This window comes from Orcinus orca, chromosome 10, assembly GCF_937001465.1.
Source record: "Orcinus orca chromosome 10, mOrcOrc1.1, whole genome shotgun sequence".
Lineage (NCBI taxonomy): Eukaryota > Metazoa > Chordata > Mammalia > Artiodactyla > Delphinidae > Orcinus > Orcinus orca.
The window spans coordinates 37,994,414-38,016,232 of NC_064568.1; the positions used below are offsets into that span (position 1 = coordinate 37,994,414).

Here is a 21,819-nt window from a genome sequence, read left to right on the forward strand (position 1 = left end):
AACTAAAGTGGTAAGTACTGGGCCTGAGTATGACCTGCGAGCTGAGTGCCCAGGGCCCTGCCACAAGTGAGGATCCAGGTCCAGACTACCATCACCTTGGCACATCTTAGCCTGGGTCTCTGCCCCCTGGAGAGAAGAATGCCGAGCAGTTCTTGGTATTTTTTCTTTCTACATTTTATTATTTCAAACCAGGTGAACAATTCCATAAAACATGTGAAAAAAGCACGGAAGTGTTCAACACTGAAGGACCCGGGCCTGGGGTGAGGGCGTGAGGGGCATGGCCCCTCAGCAGGCAGCGGCGGTTCCTAGGTTAGCGCTAAGGAGCTACATTTAGGTTAATGGAGCCAGGGCCCAGGGCCGCTGGGGCGGGGCCCTCAGTGACGTTGGCAGTTGTCTGGAACAGCCCTTGAAACCCAGTTCTGTAGAGGGCAGGGCAGGGGCGCCGCCCGCACAGGGGGCAACCAGCAGAGGGATGGGTGTAAACACGCAGACACACTCAAGGCACGGAATCATGGGAAGGGGGTTGGGTGGGTGCTGGTCAGGACCTGACAGTTTTAAATAGTTTTTCTTCTAAAAAGTTTTCTAGGTTTGCAGTTTTCTCTCTTTTTTTTTCCCTTTGCCCTTCTTTTTTTTTTAAAAAAAAAAGCTACGAGAATGAGCCAGTGGACTGTGGTCTCCAGGAATGGTGGCGTCTCACGCTTCTTGTGCTTTTTCCTTTGGGGCCTCCGAGTGGCTTAGGGGGAAGGGGTTGGTGGGGGCAGGAGGCTCCCTGTAAACATTTGGACTTGGGTTGGGTCAGGGGCTGATGCTGGGCGAAGCCAGGGGTCCCAGGCTGGAGAAGTGGGTGCCCCTCCAAACACAGGCCTTGGGAGACTCAGCATGTGCTCCCCTCCCCCATCACAGAACAAGACAACAGTTAAAACCAGAACAGATGCCAGGAGGGGGTACGGTGGCCGTTCCCTGCACCTGGGATACCGGCAGGCTTCAAACAGGGAGGCCTGTGGCAACCCTTCCCCCAAGTCTCTGGAGCTGAGGGAGGGGAGAGGGGGAGCCAAGAACAGAGAGAGGAGAGAAGGGGAAAAGCGGCCAGGGGGACAGGCGGGGAGCGTGGTCCTCTTGCCCCCATCTTCCTCAGGGGCTGGGGGGAGCAGAGTCGGCGGTGGCCCTGGAGGTGGGGGACAGTCAGGGCATGGGTCGGGAGGGAGGGAGGTAGCCAGTGTGTGTCTCTCCTCCCGCCTCCCTAGACAATGACCCTTCTCCTTTTTCCCCACCCACTCGTTACCAGGGACACAGTGCCCGCCCAGAAGCCAGTGTGTGTTGCTGGGTTACGTGGGGGAGGGGAGTCTGTAGCACTGGCAGAATCCTCCCCACCTCTCCCAGGGCTGGTGGGGCCAGCCTCAGACCAGGGCCCTCAGATAGGTCAGAGGGGAAGACAGCAGGGATGAGTGCAGAGCTGGTCATACTGAGTGGTAGGCAGCTGAGGCAGCTGGGCCCCCTCTGTCATCTAGATCCTTCAGGCTAGGCCAATGGCCTGGTGGGTGAGAAAGTGAGTTTTCTCCAAGGAAAATCGGGACAGCCCTCTAGTTCTGTCCCAGGACACAACCAGGCATTTCTGCTGTCTGGACCAATGGGCAGAACGGAGCCCAGGCTTACCTGTGCCACCTCCTCAGTGCCCTGCATTCCATCGCCCTCCTGATTCAGCACCTTGTGCCTCCCTCCCCTTGCCCTCTGGTCTCCTAGCGGGTTTCCAAGTTCACCACCCCCACCTGGACCTTCCCCAGCCCCAACCGTGTCCCTTCTCTGGGCTCAGTGGCCCCACTTTGTTCCTCCCTGCCCGGCCCCCTCTGGCTCACCATCCTGCCAGGCCCCGCTGCCCCTCAGAAGAGGCCGCAGTCCTTCAGGTTGTTCTTGATGATGACATCGGTGACAGCATCGAACACAAACTGCACGTTCTTGGTGTCAGTGGCGCACGTGAAGTGCGTGTATATCTCCTTGGTGTCCTTGCGCTTGTTCAGGTCCTCGAACTTGCTCTGGATGTAGCTGGCTGCCTCATCGTACTTGTTGGCCCCTGTGGGAGACAAAATGGTGAGGACTCGTGCTGCATGTGCGGCAGGCAGGCCTGTCCCATAGGTACAGCGAGGTTCTATGCGTGTGAACTGACAAGCATATAACGTGTGACACTTGTGAGAGGGCACAGGCACGTCTGAGTGTGCAAAGAGGGGCACCTGATTGTGTGAAGGAGGATGCTCAGTGACGTACAGAGTACATGCCTGAGTGTGTTAAGAAGGGGCTTGGGGTGTACAGACACAAGTATCGATATATAAGCCTGTGAGGCACCAGCCCTTGCGTGTGTCCCACAGTTACCCTTCTGTCCAGCGGGGGGCGCCCGTGGGCCACCTGGTCACCACCAGCTCCTCCCCAGAGGCCCAGACCCCACACCTGTATACTCAGGGAAGCAGATGGTCAGGGGGCTGTGTGTGATCTTCTCCTCGAACAGGTCCTTCTTGTTGAGGAAGAGGATGATGGATGTGTCCGTGAACCACTTGTTGTTGCAGATACTGTCAAACAGCTTCATGCTCTCATGCATGCGGTTCTGGGGGCAGGACAGCGCCTTCAGCACCAGCCCCCGCCCCTACCACTGCCCCCACCCTCCCCCAGTGGCCTCCGGGCCTCTCACCATCTCCTCGTCCTCGGCTAGCACCAGGTCATAGGCGCTTAAAGCTACGCAGAAGATGATGGCTGTGACGCCCTCAAAGCAGTGGATCCACTTCTTCCGTTCAGACCGCTGACCACCCACATCAAACATCCTGCAAACACAGCACCTTAGCTCCAGAGAAGGGAGTTCTGCGAGAAGGTCCCTGCCCCATTTCACAGGCTGACCGACTGAGGACAGAGGCCTGCTCAGAGTATGGCGGCTGCCTCCATGGAATCATCCACGCTGGCCCACCTTACCCCTGGGGTTCTAAGCCAGGACACGTCTGGCCCAGCAGGGTCAGGCTGGTCAGCAGGGTAGGCTGCCTCCACATGGGGCAGGGTCAGCAGAGGCTGTGAGCTGCTGGCAACCACAAAGCCTTAAGAAACTTCAGAGTGGGGCTGTGGATCCTGGACCAGCCCTCGTTCCCAACAGCCATCGGCAGGCCCTGGAGTGAGGATCTCTTCCCTGTCACCCGCAAGGCTGGCAGCTCCTGCCCCATTACCCTGCCCACACGCTCGCTCACTTGAAGTGTAGGTCTTTGAAGGTGAAGTGCGTCTCCACGATGCCCGTGGTCTTCACGCGAGTCCGCAGCACATCCTGCTGCGTGGGGATGTAGTCACTCTGTGCAATGCGCTCCAGGTCATTCAGGTAGCTGGGATGGGGAGTGGGGCATCAGTGGGGGCCACCGGGCCCCGTTCCCTCCCATCCCCTCATTTCCCAGGCATAGCCCTTGCCGCTTTAACCCTTGCCTGTACTGCATTCACTGCTCAGATGAGGAAACCTGCACTAGCACCCCTGCCTCCTGCCCGTGGAATGGGCCTGGGAGGAGGGGCAGTTCTGTGGCTAGCCAGCCAAGCCCCAGCACCCAGGTGTGAGGCAGGCCTGCGTCAGACAAGATCCAGGGTGCTGGAACTACAGGTGAGGGCAGTGGGAGGGGGCAAATTAGTCCTTCAGTGAGAGATTCAGGATGCTAATCGGCGTAATTACGGCACCCGCCACAGAGCAGGCTGGCATGTCCTTCGATGCAGGGCTGGACAGGTTGGGGCCTGCCAGGCCCAGTGGGCTCTTTGCCCAGTAAAATTTGGGCTCCTCAGGGGGAAGGCATGAACACTCGCTTGGCGGGGGTCCCAGGGGCTCCTCATTACCAGCTCTCCTAATTAGTATCCAAGCTGCCCCGGCCAAGCCCTGAGACCAGCTCTGCTGCCTGCCTCAATATCCTTGCTGTGTCCTGTGGGTTGGGTCCAGGCCTCCCAGCCACTGCCCAGTACCAGTGTCTTGCTCTTGGGGCAGGGCTGCTGGGGCGAGCCCTTGGCTCCCACCAGCAGCTAGGCCAGAGGGAAATGACCTCAGAGACGCAGAGACAGAACAGAAAAACAGGAAGGGCTATGGGGAACCATGACGCATGTACTGTGACCTGCAAACTGTACCCTGCCCCCTACTGAGAGCCTCCAGCCCAGAGGCCTCATGGTGGGTTCCCCACCAGTTTTTCCCTTGTCCCCAACAGGTGGGCTCACCCCAGGGACCCACTGCCCCACAGCAGTCTTGGAGGATTGCTGTGAGGAGGGGCTGCAGTATGCCTGGTCCCTGGAGTTTTCCAATCTGCTCCCCACCTCTGGGTGATCTTGTCATGGCATAAACCTGCCTGGGAGGGCAGGGCCCATGTTCACTGCTGAATTCCCACACCCAGAACAGTGCTGGGCACAAGGTGGGAACTTAATGTCTGGGGAATGAAGAACGGGGATGAGGATGATGGAGGAGTGGGAAGTAGCTGGAAGGTGGCCCTACGCTGCCCTCCTTGAGTGTCCTGGGCACTGAGATGGCAGTGGTTGATAGGACCCACCTCTCCTTGCCTCCAGGACCCAAAAGCTCTGCTGGCACTGAGCCTGTGACCTCTGGGGAGCACCCCTGCCCCCGCAGTGTTTGGCTGTGACTCTGCAGCTCCTGTGGGGGGCGTGCATTCACAAGTGCATTCAGGCCCCGGCGGGGAGAGTGGGGCAGCTGTCCCTGTGACTGGGGCAGGGCTCAGGTGCCATGGCCAGGCAAGACCGGCCTCCACCCACCTTCACAGAGGTCCAGCCTCTCTCTGGGTGGGCTCAGGATGGCATGGGCAGTGGGACTGGGAAAGCTGTTCAGACAGAGGGACTGGCTTAAGCAGAGGTAGGAGAGGAGAGATGAGAGTACGGGGCCAGCAGCCTATCTGGGTGGCACCATCTGTCTGGATGTCCCTCCACAGCCCTGCACCAGGCCAAACCCAAGATCACCAAGACCTTGGCTGACAGTCAGCAGCTTCACGAACAGAGGCTGGCAGTATCTTTTTAAGGGTGCTCAGGCCCTCTGGTTCAGGCTATAGTCCAGGTCTCCCCACACTGCACCCCCAGCCCAGCCCCTTGGAGTATACTCACTAGGCGGCAGAGTCGTTGAGCTGGTACTCCCGCGAGCGGCCAAAGCAGGCCTGCACACCGTGGTCAGCCCAGAGCCTCCGGATGACACCGGACAGATCCTCAGGGAGCACGCCCTGTTCCTCAGCCGTGCACGACAGTGCAAACAGCTGCCTGGCGTCGTCCTGGGCACAGCAGTGAGTGGTCAGCTAGTTGCAGGAGCACACCCCCACCCCACCTGTCAGAGGCAGGGAGGCCTCCGGAATGAGGCCCAGATTGGGGTGTTCTCAGCTTCCCCAGGACAAGACTTGCCCTGAAGCCTTATGGGAGGGAGGCAGGGTTGGGGAGTCCACGTACCGCGCGGGAGGGGTCAGCAAAGTCAATCTGCAGATTGCCCATGGCTTTAACAATGGCCATGATGGACTGGATGGTGTTGCTATAGACGACTGCCCGGTACTGCCGGCATTCCTCCTCTGAGTAGCCATCCTCATGGATGATCCTGGCAGCCAGGAGTCAGGGGTTAGAGAGTACAGGGCACAGGGACCTCACATGGCTGCCTGGGGCTGCTGGGGCCTGGAGAGACCTACTTCAGAAAGGAGGAAACTGGACTTCCCTGGTGGCGCAGTGGTTAAGAATCTGCCTGCCAATGCAGGGGACACGAGTTCGAGCCCTGGTCTGGGAAGATCCCACATGCTGCGGAGCAACTAAGCCCGTGCGCCACAACTACTGAGCCCGCGTGCCACAACTACTGAAGCCCGTGTGCCACAACTACTGAAGCCCGTGTCACCTAGAGCCTGAGCTCAGCAACAAGAGAAGCCACCGCAATGAGTAGCCCGTGCGCTGCAATGAAGAGTGGCCCCCACTCGCCGCAACTAGAGAAAGCCCGTGTGCAGCAACGGAGACCCAATGCAGCCAAAAATAAAATATAATATTTTATATATATAATAAATATAATATAATAAATTAAAAAAAAAAAAGAAAGGGGGAAACTGCCTCTAAACCACTCGGACCTGAGGATGGATGCTGCCTCTGGGAAGGTCCTGGACCTGGCTAACATGGCTGGGCCTATACTTGGGCTGGGTATACTGGACCCAGTACAGGCCCAGAGGAAGAAGAGGGGAAATCAAGGTTTGGAGGCTGCCTCCCGCACACAGCACTTACTTCATCTGCTTGACAATGGTGCTCTTCCCTGACTCCCCAGCACCTGGAACAAAGGGTACAGTTGGTCAGGGAGCAGGCCCAGTGGGGTTACAGAGGTAAGCCAGCCACGTGGCCTAGAGGCAGAACTCACCCTCCCCATCAATTGCACAGTGAGATGGAGGCAGTCAGGCCTGGTGGGCAGCAGAGCTACCAGGGGTGCAGCTGGCAAGGCCACAGGGGTGAAGGCAACCTCAGCCACCTGGATCCCATGGCGGACTCACTCCAGGCCCTTGCTTCCCACAAGGTCCATTGCCCACCATGGCTCCCCACTTCCCTGGTTGAGTTCAGGGGCTTCGGCTGGAGACTTGAGGCTCAGGAGTCACCCTGTCATCCTCACACATGCAGGCTTGCCACTCTGCAGCTAGTGCTCCCCAACATGGTGCCTAGGCACAGCTAGCAGAGGAGCCCTGCTCACTCCAGCGGGGCAGCAGCCCTCTCTCCCTCCACTCTGAGCCGCAGCTGCCAAGGGGCCTGGATCCGGGCATGGCGTCATACCCCTGCCTCCCAGACATGGCCCAAGGCCCAGCGCCCTGCTCACTGGGCCCATGTCTGCTCTGAGCAGATAGAGACCAGGACTTGGGAAACATGCAGTGTCACACACACACACACACACACACACACACACGCACGCACGCGCACACACACACACACACACACACACACCCTCTACCTGTACTGACTCGAGATGCTTCCCTGCAGAGCCCCATCCTGTATTTCTCTTTGGCCATTGCTGAGGGATTTGCTGGCTCTCTCTCTTGTGACTGTCATAGCAGCCCCAGAGATAGGTACTGTTTCTCCCATTTTACAGACAAGGACACTGAGGCTCAGAAAATTAAAGTCTTGGCCCAAGATCATGTTGCCAGGATTCAGAAAGGCAGGGAGACATGTACGACGATGATGCGTGGCCTGCTCAGCCCTTCTCAAAATGTGGCTCAGATGCTGCAGGACGATGCCTTGGGAGGGTGTTTTTTTTGTTTGTCTTTTTAAAAGCAGATTTCCAGGCCCCATCCCAGACACACAGCCAGATCTTGAGGGGTGCAGGCCAGAAATCTGCATTCCTCAGGGAGTCTGCAGGGAAGTGTGAGACCACTCAACTCCTGGCTGGGGGATGGAGGGGGTGGAGGCAGGGTCCCACCTCTTCCCTTTGCCACTTGCTCCCTGTCCTGAGCTCCAAGTAGAGCGCACCTCAGCTTGGCCTGGCCTTCCCTCCCAGCCTTTGCCCAGGCTGTTTGCTCTGGCCCGTCACCGCCAGGCATCTCCTCTTGCCAACTCCAGGCCTTTGCCCGTACAGTTCTCTTTGCTGGGCACACCTGCCCCATGCCCCACCTGCGTGTGTCCCAAGCCTCCTGATCACTGTGGCGGGTCTGTCCCTCTGAGCAGCTCAGCAGGGTGTGTGGTGGGGTCTGTGGGGAAGTCACACTTGAGGACTCTGGCCCCCATATCCCTCAGGGTTGGTTAAGACAACCTCAGAGGATGAAGGGGCTAACACACAAACTACCACGAGCAGCAATAACATCCGCAATGATGATCACGGCCGAGCTGTGAATAGTGCCCCCTACGTGTCAGATGCTATTCTACGCCTATCACACCCACTAAGTAACCTCACAACAAGCCCCGGGGGTAGCTCTACTCTCACCCCCACCTCGCAAATGGGGAAACTGAGGGACTTCCCTGGCAGGCCAGTGGTTAAGACTCTGTGCTTCCAATGCAGGGGGCACGGGTTCGATCCCGGGTCGGAGAACTAAGATCCCGCAAGCCGCAGGGCGTGGCCAAAAAATAAAATTTAAAAATTAAAAAAAATTTTTTTAAAAAAGGAAACTGAGAGAGGCTGCTGTCACACAGTTATAGCCCCTCTGCAGGTGGCTCACCCTGCAGTGTTGCATGCCTGGTACTGTGGCTGGGCCACACAGTCCCTGCCACTGGGTTTACTTCCCAGGCAGACACAGGTCTGAGTCTCTGCAGTGCCCTCGGAGAAGCAGCAGACCCTGCTGAGGCCCCTGCCTGCATCCCCCCTACCTCCCACCCCAGATCCACATTGACCAGGAGGAAACTGAGGTGCAGCTGCGGCCTTCACAGCTGAGCCTGGGCATGTCCACAACCCAGGGGCCTCCCTGAGAAGGCCTCACAAACGCCACCAGCTGCCTGGAATCACTGGGCTTGACTGTCCCAGGCCTGCTTCCCAGGATAGGGGAGCACTGGGGGTGGCACAAATGGGCAGGCTCTGGGCAGGCTGGGGCACGAGCCCCTCTATCGGTCCGGCCCCTGGGCACTAGAGGCCCCAGTCCCAGTGCATTCCCCTGGGTGTGGGCTCTGGTCAGTGGCAGCATCCCTCCCTTTCCCTTGGGCTGTGCGTGGCAGGGGAACAGCTAGGACCCCTCACACTAACACTTCCCACCTGCAGAGTGGGACATGGGGAGAGGGCCTGGGAAGGCCTGATGGTGATGCCTAATCACTGAGGCCCTTTCCCCAGGGCCCAGAATATCCATGGGGCAGGGAGGACAGCACTGGACTGGCTAACCACGAGGGCCAGGTGACCGCCTGGCTGTCCTTCCCACCTAGTCACTTGCTCCCACAGAGCAGGAGGGAGGGAGCACATCCTGGAGCAAAGGAAGACCCAGGAGCCACAAATCTCAGCCAGTGCAAGAGTGGAGGCCAAGGATGCAGTGATGGGTCAGATCGATCATGCTGTCCCCAGCCAGGCGAACTGAGACTCAGAGCGGGTAGATCTCCAGGGCGTAGGGGACCACAGGTGAGGGTGACTTTGGGACCACCGTCCACCTGAGGCACCAGTCTCCTTGTCTGGCCCTTTGATTACTCTCTTGGTAAAGGGTGTGGGCCACTCCATGACCCTGCCCAGAGATGGGGATGACAGCACACACTTGCTTTGCATCTGATTTTCCTAGCTGCTGCAGACCTGGCAGACACTGAGGTTCCCTTCCCTGTCCCCTTCGAGCCTCAATCTCCCTTCCTCTCCCTTTGAAGAGTTTGGAGGACATTCTCTGTCCCCCGCAGGGGTCATTGCAGAACAACTCCCATTTGACAGGTGGACAAACCAAGGTCATGGAGCCCTCATCCCTGGAGTCAAAGCTGTCCCGTTGTCCTTCCAGCAGCTGTGACTCAAGAGGGAAGGAGTTAAGTGGCAGGACAAGGGTGTGATGCTGGCAGCCAAGCAGGAAGCAGGGGAGAACACCAGGACAGAATCAGAGGCATGGCCCAGGAGCAGCTACAGCAGATCAAGGGACAGAGGTGGGTGGGGCCACAGCATGATATCCCGGTGGACACCCTGGTTCTCGGGCAGCCCACAAGCTAGATGCCCCAGGAACTCCTTTTCCATCAGGGCCTGATGATGTTCCCCTGTTAGATAGGCTGGTACCTGGAGTGGAGTTTGCTTGTACCTTGCTAATCCTGGGCACCCAGTTCTCCCCACCCAGCCCTGCACCTTCCCTTCAGAGAAGGGGGCTTCACTAGCTGGATCCGGATTGCTGCAAAGGTGCTGGGTGGGGGGAACTCAGCCAGTAGAAGGTACCAGGAGTCTCCTACCCACAGCTGGCCCACCAGGCGTTCCTTCTCCAGCTGAGACCAGAGGGACCCACAGAGGATCCCTGGGGTGCCCTCAGTGTTCCCACTGGGCCATACCTCTTCCCACCAAGGAAGAAACCTCTGCAGCCCTTGCCCTGGGGCGCAGCTGCTGGGCCCCCAGCAGGCAGGCAGTAATTGCCGAGATGTGCTGGGTGACAGCGGCTGCTCTGCATTAGAACATCTGCTTCCACTCTGGGAGCGCTGGGCCCCAACGGAGGAGGGAACAGATGGGGGAAGGGAGAAACAACGGCTCCACCTGCCTGAACAAGGCCAGCAGGGCCTCTGCAGCAGAGACAGGGCCACTGGTCCAACGGCTTGATGCTGATCCCAAGCCCCAACATCAGGTCTCTGCTGTCGTCTATCTTGAACCCTCTACCTCCCAGACAAGGCTTTGTCCTGCAGGGAGGCCCTGACATGCCGCTTTCCTCTCTGGCCCCACTTTCCCTTCTGCAGAAGCTGTGAAGCCTCGAGTGGCCAGCAGGCCCATCTCTCACTTTCAGATCCTCTCCCAGAGGGAGGTCCAGACCTGCCAGAGCCCTGGTGTCCACCCCGATTCTCCCTGAGATCTCCAAGAGCTGCAGTCCTATCCTGCCCTTCCTCTGACACCTCATCTGTGAAACAGGATACCACCATTATCTCGTCCGAGGAGACGGGTGAGTGCCCGGCACACGGTGAGCATTCAGATCAAAGTTATTATCACTATTTCTTTTACCCTTTGGAAGATGACAGATTTCCCCAAACCTCTCATTTCCTGCAACCCACAGTGACCACGCTGCATAGGTCACTGCAACCGCAGCCTGCAGAGGGGCCTGCTGTGACCATCTCATTTTGAAGGCGAGTTTCTGAGGCTTTCAGACAAAGCACAGCACAGGGCAATGACCCAGTGGCTAAGAGGCTGACTCAGCAGTGGTGGTTCCCTGGCGGGACTTGTGTAACCTGGGACCAGAGTCAGAGCCACTCACTCCTTTGCTGGCTTTTTGCTCTTAGTTGTCACTTCCCTTCACAACCCGGCACTTCTCCACAGCGGGGTACTCCTTCCCGTCCAGCAGCCTCATGGCAGACACTGCTCACTGGCTCTCCTCACCCAGAAGGCTGGGCAGGCTGGGTAACAGGCCTCCCCGCAGAGGCTTTTGTGCTGGTGGGCTCCCCTGGAACATGTGGGGCTTGGGAGAGCAGCCAACTGACGTGGCAGGCCTGAGGGCAGAGATTCTCAGAAGCGGCAGTGGCTGGGACCACAGGGTAGACGGGCAGCAGCCCAGCTCAAAACCCACAGCACGGCCCCACCCCCTAGCCCCCACCGCCCCCCTCCCAATCCCCTCCCCTGGCCTACCCTGGCGGGGGGCACTGGGGGAAGGTAGGGGTGAGCCCTGGGAAGCCCACCCCGAAGACAGCCCTGGCACCACCTCCCACGGTCATCCCTGGAAGGTGCCACGTCTCCAGCGCAGCCTGCGGTTCTGGGGCCCCATAGCTCCCGCCCCTCGCCTGCAGCCTTAGGGTCCCGTCCCGCCACCACCAGGGGGAGCCCGTCAGCCAGAGACCCGGTGGAGGAGGTGGGGGTTGGGCGGCGCAGAGGCGCGTTGGTTTCTGGAAAGCAGCCGCGGCTAGGGGCAGCTGGGGGAGGTGCCGCAGCCATGGCCCCCTCCCGAGCCTGGGAAGCCCTCGGCCGCAGAGACGCGGCACGCCAGGGAACAATGGAGACGGCAGGGAGGGGCAGAGGGCCCCGCCAGACAAAGGCCCTCCAAGCCCCGCCCCTGGTGTCTCTTCCTTCCTCCAGGTGCTGCTCTTTGGCCCCCTCACTCCCTCCAAGGAGGCTCAGCTGGGGTCTGGCACTGTGAGGGGCCGGGCAGTGGGTCTTGGATGGAGCCTGTGACACCGCCACCCACGTGCGTGGCCTTGGCTTCCTCCAGGTGCCCCAACAAACCCGGAACCTCCCTCCCTCCAGCCTCTGCCACTTGGGAAGCCTCCAGCGGCTTCCGCGGCTTCATGATGCCCATCAGGGAAGCACCAACAACCAGGGCCTGGCCTGCTACTGCCAAGTCAGAGCTCTCTGTGCAAGGGAAATAGGCCTCGGGTCCTGCCAGACATGGAGAGGGCTTTCCAGGGCAGGGCTGTGTCTCCCTCAGTGGGTCCCTGCCCACTGTACACAGAGAAACTGAGGCACCACGTAAGGAAGACCACCCTGGAGGAGAGGAGGCCCTGAGACCTGTGCACTGTCGGCCACTCAGGCTACAGGTCTCACCCTCCACAGGAGCCAGGCGGTGCTGGACAGGGCCCAGGTCATACAAGGAGCCAGGCCATTGGCACACCCCTCTTCTTGAGGCTTCTTCGTTTAAGAAATCGCTTTGCTGTTTTCAAAGAATCTGAATAACCCCTACCTTTCTTCCTGATTCACTGTGGTAGACCCTGGGTGAGATGCCCATGCCTGGGCCTCAGTGTCCCCATCTATGAAATGTACCCCTCAGGGGAGTGTGCCAAGCCCAACGCCTGCCCTGAGCAGCCTCCCTTGGGTCCTCACACCCACCCCAAACTGTCCAGCCCAAGCGGGCAGTTTGCCTATGTGCTCACAAGCCATGGACCGTGCTGAGAATCAAGACATCACAGGTCCCAGCACTGGGCACAAAGAGAGGAGAGGACAGCCTGAGGTCACACAGTGAGGAAGACGGGGGAGTGGGCGCTCTGGGCCCCGAAGTCTTGACTGGCCATGAGGATGCATGTTCTCAGCTTTGTGTGTGGCCTCATGGCCCACTGACGCCTTGATGCTTCTGCTGCTTCTGCTCTAGCTCTCCTAAGGCTTTTAGGCTCCTCAGTTCCCTAGGGCCTGGCCTGACAACCCAGAGCAAAACCCTGGGAACCTCCGTGGGGGAAGGCAAGGCAAGAAAACTTGGATTTTGGAGGCCAAGTAGCATGAGGACCGGCCTCACCACGTCTCATGCTGTAGCCAGCCCACACCACAGACATATCAGTCTCCACACAGTACCGTACACGGGCTTTGCTCTTAGTGGGGACCCTCTGCTGAAACACTCTTCCCTGCTCCTCATCTGGACAACTCCCAGTCTTCAGACCAGGCTCAGGGGCCCCCATGCTGGACTCTGACAGCCTCTGAGCTTTCCTCAGGCCTGGTCTCAGTCCAAGCCTGGGTGCTGTGGGAAGCACAAGCGTAATGTTAGGGGAAGAGCGAAGCGCTAAGCTGCCTGACTGTGACCTAAGTATTCCCATGAGGGGACGTGGGCCAGATGTATTAGGACGAGGTCACCCCATGGCCACACAGCAGATTTCTGGCTTTAAGCAGGAAAAAGATTCACGCACAGAGTCTTGGGTCCCATCCTCCTGGGCAGATGGTCCCCTTTCAATCTCCTAAAAGAAGAATTGAGGCCCCCCAGGCATATGCAGAACACATGAGCACCCAGAGCATCTGCCTGTCATCCTGACTGAGCAGTTCTTGCCAACTGGGCACAGGCTCCTGAGGGGTGACAATAGTTGGGGGCAGGTGCTCAGGGTCACTACCTGGGTCGCATTTTGGTGTCTCCACTTATTGGGTAAGTCACATGATGTCCCGGACCCTCCGTTTCTGCATCAGTGAAATGGATGTAATGTCAGTCCCAGCCTCGCAGGGTAAAATACGATGAGACCAGCCCTACACGATAGTCATCAATCAGAGGCAGCTGCTGTTATCACCAGAGGGGAAACTGAGGCCCAGTGAAGGCACCCCCAGGCCCAGTGAGTAGTGGGGTGGGGGGAATCCTTACGCTGGATCAAGGGCCCTCTGTCTACCCCCAGGCAGGGGAAACCCAGAGTGAGCTAATCCCGGGGCTGCTGCTCCATTTCCGGGTATTCATCTGGGCCTGCAGCCGGCCTTCCGGCTTTGGAGGGCAAAGGCTGCTTGGGAACATAGAAGCAGCCCTCTGCTTTCCTGCTAGCCCCCCTGCCGGCGTCCCTCTCCCAGCCACCACTTCCTGTGGTCAAAGGAGGGGCCTGGAATCCTTCTCAGAGGCGCCACCTTCTCTGAGATCTTGGGCCCAGTGGTTGCTGGGACAGGACAAGGGACAGAGCTGTCTAGATTGACTCCAACCCAGTGACTACCAGTAGGGTCGCCCACAGGCATATGCAGATGAGCCTGCACAGGTGGGGCTCACCTTCTAAATCCCCCAGTTGAGCTGGCTCACACTCCCCACCCCAGTGCAGAGTGTGAGCGGCTCTCTAGCCTCTTCCCCTTTTGGGCTCCTCCTCCTCCAGCTGCTTCCTCCTTTTCCTCTGGTGTGGACACCACTTCCCTGAGAGGCCCAGCCCTGCCATGCAGACTTCACTGCCCCTCCTCCAGCCCGGGGCACAGTAGGTGCTGCCATCAACACCCCCTCTGGATATTCTGAGGCTGTAGCAACCATGGCACCCCGGAATGCTCCGAGCCATAAGGACACCTTCTCAACAAGGCTTATATGATCCCACCTCTAGGCTTCGGTTCAAACTGGCCTGGCATTTACTGTCAAGCCTTGGAAGTGTACCCAGAAGGCCAACACTGAAGGTCCAGCCCAGTTTAGGGAATGTGTGGTTATTCCAGGGAGATTATTCCTCCAACCACCAAGATGACCATAGCCCCAAAAGCAGCATGGGGTGAGGGTGGAGTGTTTGGGGTTTAGTAAGAACAAGAGCTACAGGCTAGAGAGGCTGGGTGGGGCTGGGCAGAGGGGGCCCCACCCTGCACCTGTGGCTGAGGGAGGGGCTGCCTGAGAGCAGCAGGTAGTAGGGCCACCATCAAAGGGCCTAGTCCTTGCCCTCCCCAGGGCATTCTTAGGCAGGCCCATCAGCTGTGGCCTGGCCAGAACCTGTTAACTCCTTTCCCCCACTGAACTTTTAGGTTAGGACTCCTGCCCTGAGATACTGGGAAGGTGAGATAGAAGCTGGCCTGCACCCTGCCCCCATCCTGCTGGGGAGACAGCACTTAGGCTCTGGGTCGGACTGTCTCGTCCTCTGCTGGGGATGTGGTGAGGTAAGGCCCTGGTCCCTCAGAGGCTAAGGGCTTATGTGGACAAAGCTTCCTCCATCCTGTTCCTGCCAAAAGAATGGGTGGCTTCTAGTGACATAGACCGAGAGAGACACATCTAGGGACTTAGATCGAGGGCAGGGTGTACAGGACCAGTGTGCCTGCCTCTGGCCCAAGCTGTCCCAAGTGCCAGCCCCTGCTCTGCTGGAGCCTAGGGACCTCACTGGGATCCCATCAGGCTCCACCCCCAGCTACCTGCTGTCACTTGCTGGGCAACTGGGCAACATTTGCAGGCCTGGGTATCGATGATGTTACCCAGTGACCCTGCAGCTCAGGCCAGCCCAGGGCCAACCCTGGGCCAACCCAAAGAGGTCCTTGACCATGCCAGTCCCCATCTGGCAGCCTAGGCTCCAAGTCAAGCACAGTGGGTGGCTTAACGCTGCCTCAGGTCCTGGCATGGAAGCCTGAACTCCCCAACTGGCTTGACTTCCACCTCTGGCCACAGTGGCAGGCATTCCCTGTGTCCTTACCACCCGCTCTGACCTCTGTCTGGGGTTCTCCAACCCCCAACCCTCCTGGGATACCCTCAGCTGAGCTCCAGTGTCACTTCCTTTGCAAAACCGCCCTTATTCACCCAGTCTCCCAGCTCAGGGGTATCACTTGAAGGACCCAGTTTCACTCCTATCCTAGAGGTACAACTTTTCATGTTGGCTGCACCGACATTGGAGTCATGGGCAGGGGCTGAGCCCAGGGGGCCTGAGCAGGACCTAGGCAGAGGGGGTCAGAAAGGGCTTAGACCCCTACTCACTCCCTCACTTGGGAGCCCCAGCACTGCACTACCGACTCAGGAAGACAAAGCCTGGCTTAGCCTGGGGGAGGGGTGGGAAGAAGAGACTCTGAGGCCCAAGCTGCCCCACCCCCCATTCAAGTGCTAATGAATCCAGCCTGAAGGCGGGATAGCAGGATAGCGGGATGGTGGGATGGTGAAATGGTGAAGGCCATGGGGAGAATAGGGAGGCTAGAGGCTGGCGTGGGTACCAGCCCACGTGGTACCCAGGCCCCTGACACACCCCCAACCCTAGACCCCCAGGAAGGTGGCTCAGTCCCCAGAGGTTGGGCCTAAGGTCCCCAGGACAGTGTGTCACTCCAGATGGCACCCAATGTCTGCAAGCCTCAGTCTCCCGCTTGCTGTGAGCAGCTGCCTAAGGGAAAGGGAGGGGGTTCCCAGGGGCTCCATACTGTAGCCAGGCAGCCTCCAGGCTGGGGAGATCCCTCCCCACCAAACTCTCAGCTCTGCAGGAGTCAGCAGAGGGTCCCCCACCTGTTTTCACACCCCCAGACTTTGGTGTACTGTCCCCACAACACCTGTGGCTGTAGGCAGGCACTGCGTCCCAGGTTATGGATGGAGAGCCGGTCACCTACTAGGATTTCACCTGTCACTGGGTTTCTCAGCCAGTACACTAGGTGGAGCTGGGATTTGAACCTAGGTCTGTGTGACCCCAAGAGCCAGTCTAAGGAGGGTGAGCCCTCCTCCCCACAGGCCAGGAAACACCCACCCAAAGGCTTGGGAACCAAGTTGGTCCCTCTGCCCCCAATGCCTGACCCTGGCAAATGTTGCTAATTTTTCAAGGCCACCCAGAGGGCCCCTTCTCCAGGAAGCAATGCCCCTGCATTCATAGGCATCATTAGACTCTACCCATTACCTAGCCAGCCAGGATCCTGGGCTAGCCCTTCCCACTAACTCCAGCTACACCAAGCCCCAAGCAGCAGTCCCAGAATTATTTATCCCTGTTCACGGATGTTCGTAATAGTTTCACTCTTTCCATACACACTGAGTAGGCACCTACAGTGTGCCACGCCCCTTGTGAGAGACACAGACAGGACAAAGGTCACAAAACTCCCTTCCTTTTCATTTGATAAACCTAACTGAGCCCCTGTATGTGCAGGCTCCGCACTGGCCAGGCCAAGAACTCCTGCAGCATTACTCTGGTCTGAGCCACATGACTATGGGGCAGCTCCAGCCCTAAAAGCTAGACAGGCTCTACTGGAGTGGTAGAGACAGCGGGCCTGCAACAGTCCCCAAAGAGCCTGAGCTGAAAGGAAGAATGTAAAGCCAGTCTCCCATATGAACAGTTGGAGTCCCTACTGTGTGCTGTGCCCTGTGACAGGCTGCACACTCGTCAGCAAGAGATCTGCATGGAGTGGGATAAGGGCTGTCTCTGAGGTGCCAGCACAGCCTGATGAGACCAGGAGGAAACAGCCTGAAGAACTTTTCCCTCAGTCTCCCAACCCCCCAGTCCTGGTCATTGGCCCTACACTGAGCCCTTGCCACCTGCCCATGATATGGCAGGCGATGGCTCAGTGACCGCCATCTTGCTCCTCCATCTACCCATCCCCAAGACCAAGTTCACACCAGCAGCACTGCTTTCATTCAACAAACAGACAAGAAGTACCCAATAGGTATCATGCTCCATGCTGGCACAGAAGGCTCAGAAATGAACAGGACGCAGCCCTGCCCCTGTCGCAAGGGAGGGCAGCTGTGACCTGGACAAATACCACGCTCTGATGGGGGTAGCGCTGGGGGGGGTGGGGGCGGGGGGCAGAGGAGCCTTGGAGAAGGGGGTCTGTCAAAGAAGGATCCTGGGAGGCGATCCCTGAGCAGAGTCTTGAAGAATGATCAAGTAGGAGTGAAATGGCAGAAAAGTACATCAAGGGAAGGGAACAGATACAAAGTCCCAGGGGCAAGAGAGAACTGCTGTATTTATACCCTGAAGCCTTCCTGGGGCCAGCGATGGGCACTGTCTCTCCCTTCTCTGTAGACTGCCCACACGAGCCCAAACAAATCAAAGTCACTCTCTAAACACACACACTCTGGTTTACTTTCCCCTAAGTGCCCAGCCTGAGGCCCCAAATTCTACCTGGGGACAGCTGGTCAGTCAAGTTGAACTGGGTGGAGGCAGGGGTATCGCTGAAGTAGGGCTGGTATCAGCAACTCTGCTCCCCCTACCAAGCTGCCGGAAAAAACCCTCTCACCAGTTAGTGTGTATCACATCTGCCTTTGCCCCGGTGACAGTGACAGTGACTATGTCCGCTTGCTGGCGGGGCAACCCAGGACGGGAAGGAGCCAGTATGCGGGTGGGGCAGCAGGCGTGGTTCTGGCTGGGAGGCAAGGCTGGCAATTGCCCAGCCTGAGTTCCGTTGCCTGGACAGGTCTTTCCGCTACATGGGACAGGCACCCAGCTCTCTGAAGCTGCCTCAGCTAGGCTCCCATCACCTCTTTGTACCTGGATAGGAAAGGGATGGCCAGCCAGGATCCTCCTCCAGGCAGACCTGGCAGATTGAGTCCTCAATTTCAGGCAAAGTTTGGTCTCCCAGCCCCTTACAGTGCATCCTCTGCAGGGTCTTAGCCCCCACTCCCCACTCCCAACAGGAACCTCCACGAGGTCCCTGTTCCCCCCATCCTGGGCACAGCACTCCTCTGGCCCAAACCCAGGAAGCCCATTTCACAGAGAAAGCAAAGGCCAGAAGGGCAGAATGCTGAGATGGACTCCCCAGTCTAGAAAATGCTGAGCATTTCTAGGTAACCCTGCACCCCTGGTTGCTGCCGGCCCAGCATGGGAGGGGTGGCCAGTCCTAAAACCTGAGCCGGGCTCCAAGCAGCAAAGACTGGTGGAATGGGGTCAGGACACAGAACAGGCCAGGAGCCCCATGGCCCAGTCCCACATCTTCTCGGACACTGCCATAACTGCAATCGGCCTGGGAAGGGGCTGGCTAGAGACCCCCTGGCCGGGCACTGGGAGGCAGCAGTACCGGAAGCAGTACCCTCCCCAGGCCCAGCGGGCAGCAGCGATGGGCATTCCGCCGCGTCGCCACCCACTCGCTGCTGCCGCTGCCGCACTCGCAGCAGAGACAGGAAGAGGCAAGCGCCCAACGCAAAACAGCCCAGGAGGCTGGGCCGCCGCCCCTTCCCGCCCCTTCTCTTCCTCCCCGCAGTGGCAGAGGAGCGGATGCCATTTTGAAACCTCCGGGGCTGTGCCCCTGAGGCCAGGCCCCCAGGGACAGTCAACAGATGGGCCCAGGATGGAAGACATGCTGTCCCTCGGCCATACGCTCAGCATGAGAAGCCCCGCTTTTCACAGCCTGGGGACCCCACGCAGCTCTGGGGCTGAGGGGCCACACACCCCCCACATACAGGTCCAGCCTCCAATGCTGCCGCGAGGGCCTCCCTCAGCCCCATGCCTGAACCCCCCCCAAATCAGGCCACCACTGGGCACCACACCTGTTCCCAGGGGGAGGCTGGACTGGGACAACTACCAGGCCTGCAGCCTCTGCACAAATCCACTTCAGATGCCCACCCCCAGCAGGCCCCCAACTACTCAACCAGCTGGTCCACCACTCACAGGGCCTCAAGATCCGACAGGCCCACCCACCCCCGGAGGCCACTTCCCAGGCCTTTGGGCCCAGAAAGGGTGCGGGAAGACTAGCACCCATCAGCATATCTCCTTGGCCCGCCCGCCGGGGGCAGCAATATGTCGGCTGTCTCACCACTTCCACTTCCCCCCACCCCTCAAGCAGCCACCATCTTCCCTGGCCTTGGAGGCGACGCAACCCAAACTCCACACTCCCTCCTACTCCCAGATGCCCCCCTCACTGGCCCAGACAGGGTTTAGAAACTGGGAAACAGATACCCAGCAGAACTCCCTGGGAAGCTTGAGGCCAGGTCCCCTCCCCCAACATGACCAGTGGAGCCTCAGTCCAGCCCCTTAGAGGTCTGGGGCCAGTCCACTCAGCCCGGCCCACCTGGTGTAGGAGGGTTGGGGGAACCTGGAGAAGGCCAGAGTGTGGGAGAGGACTTAAGAGTAGGGGAGCAGAGGGTTTGAGGAGAGATGTGTGCAGAGAGGGAGCTGGTGGGCCAGATGCAGGGAGCAGGGGTCTCTAAAGGTTTGGGGGTTCTGGCTGGAGAGAGAGCTCATAAGCAGTCATCCCACTTGAGAGGTCCCTTGGGGTCAAGGTGCACAGGTGGAGAATATTGGGTCCAGAGTAGGGATGGGGCACAGAGGGAGAAGGAGGGAGTGACTGGGGGCCTGGGAGGGGCCCTGGAGATACTCATGCCCAATAGGAATAGGGGGAGCAGGTGAGGGAACAGGTGGTGCCTGAAGGTGGGGGCCGAGTGGGATTCTGGGGGGTTGGGTAAAGTCTAGGGAAGTATGAAAGGACAGGCAGGGGCTCTGAGGATCTGCGAGGTTGGTCAGCAAGGGTGGATGGTGAAGCAGAGTTCTGGGCAGCGGGTGTTGGGGCACTGGTGGCTGGATTTGGGGGTTTGGGGTCTGGAATGAGTTGAGGATGTGATCTGAGAGTCTGGGCTAAGGATCAGAGGTCTAGGCCAACCCAGAGTTTTGATCCATTATTTGTATGTCCTTGCCAGGCGGGTTTGGGGGGTTCAAGTCCAGGTGTGGGGGGTCCAGGCCGAGTCTGAGAGTTCGAAGCCCTAGTCCTCAGGTCAAAGTCGGGGATTTGGGCGGGGAATCGGGGGTCCCAGCGCAGGGTGCGGCCTCACCCAACAGCAGCAACTTCACCTCCCGCGCCGCCTTCTCTCCGTCTTCCCGCAGGTTCTTGTCGATCATCTTGGAGCGCTCGGCCGCCGCCTTGTCCTCGGCGCTCACGGTGCAGCCCATCCCGCCGTCCGCCGGCCCGGCCGCTGCCCGGCCCCCACACGGCCCCGGCCCAGCTCGGCCCCGCCCGACCCACTCTGCTCCCGCCGCCGGCCCTCTACGAGTAGCTCCCAGGTCGGCAGTTCCGAGCGTCTGCGGGCGGTGCCTTCCAGGCCGCCGCGCACCGACCGCAGGGCGGGCAGGGGGTGGGGCCGGAGCGAGTCAGGCCCGGGTCTGGGACGGGGCGGGGCCGGAGGTGGGGCCATATGAGATTCGGGGCCGGTGATTGGCGAAGGCGAAGTCAGGGCGGAACGAAGGCGAAGTTAGGTGCGGCCCAAGCTCGGCTCGGGCTGGAGGCGGAGCCACGCCAAGGGATAGCGGTAGGGGTAGAGCCTAGCCCAGAAGGATTGAGCGCAGGGCGGGCTGTAGGCGGGGCCGGACTCCGATTGGGTGCGGGGCGCCTGGAGCTCCGCTGCCCGACGGCGGGGGCGGGCGGATCTCGTAGCCTGAGGATGGAGATCCAGTGCACCTCAGGGGCCGAGCAGGAACCAGTCCTCTTAGTTGGGCGAGCAGAGCGGAGGAGGCGTGTCTTCGTCACTTGTTAATGAACCCAATAAACTTGTTTCAGGATCCACAGCGCCCCGGAGGCTCTCTGGACTGCGGCTTTCTTAGTCTTAAAGCGGGGTTGGCCCCTTCTCTCTCTAGGTTGCAGTTAAGAAAAAGGTTTATTGCCACCTCAACACTTTTGCCCAGGTTGTCTCCCTACAGCTGGGATACCTCCTCTAATCATCCAAGACTTATCCATCCTTCTCTGATCTTCTAAGAGGTATCCTCCTGCAGGTAGTTATCCTGGACTCCATCATGGGACCCAGCAACCATGACCCAAGGGAGAGAAAGAGAGAGAGAGAGAGAGAGAGAGAGAGAGAGAGGGAGAGAGAGGGAGGGAGAGAGGTGCCACCTGACTTCTGGGAAGATAAGTGGCCATGATCTTATGGCCTGTCACCCCTGGACAGTGGCTGCAACCCCATGGCTGGACAAAGGTGGGGTGGAGGCAGCAGCATTTCTAAGGGGACATTTCAGTCTTTCTGATCCTGTTCTCCAGGAGGAGGCCACAGCCCCGACCTCCGATGGACATTTAAAAAGTCTGCCAAGGGTTACCCAGGAAGGTGTCCTGTGTGGCCCTAGTGCCACGAGCTGGGGAGGCCCCAGTCCAAAGACAAGGAAGGTCCACAAAGCAGGGAAGGGAGCTGGCCACCAATGCTTGGTCATCAATGCTTAGCCACCCACAGTCCCCTGTTTAGCACAGACTCCCTCCTTACCACCTTGATACACATCTTC

General features: G+C 59.1%; 1 protein-coding gene across 1 annotated transcript; it reads right to left on the minus strand.

The window, feature by feature from the left end:
* Positions 1 to 202: 202 nt before the first annotated feature.
* Positions 203 to 20,659, minus strand: GNAI2 (G protein subunit alpha i2). The gene is made up of 9 exons (XM_004267828.4): positions 20,388 to 20,659; positions 6,235 to 6,277; positions 5,431 to 5,572; positions 5,098 to 5,258; positions 3,219 to 3,347; positions 2,678 to 2,807; positions 2,440 to 2,593; positions 1,854 to 2,068; positions 203 to 1,165 (listed from the first exon to the last, which is right to left on the minus strand). The coding sequence occupies exons 1-8, from the start codon at positions 20,503 to 20,505 to the stop codon at positions 1,878 to 1,880; spliced, it is 1,068 nt and encodes a 355-aa protein (XP_004267876.1). The 5' UTR covers positions 20,506 to 20,659; the 3' UTR covers positions 203 to 1,165; positions 1,854 to 1,877.
* Positions 20,660 to 21,819: the final 1,160 nt, after the last annotated feature.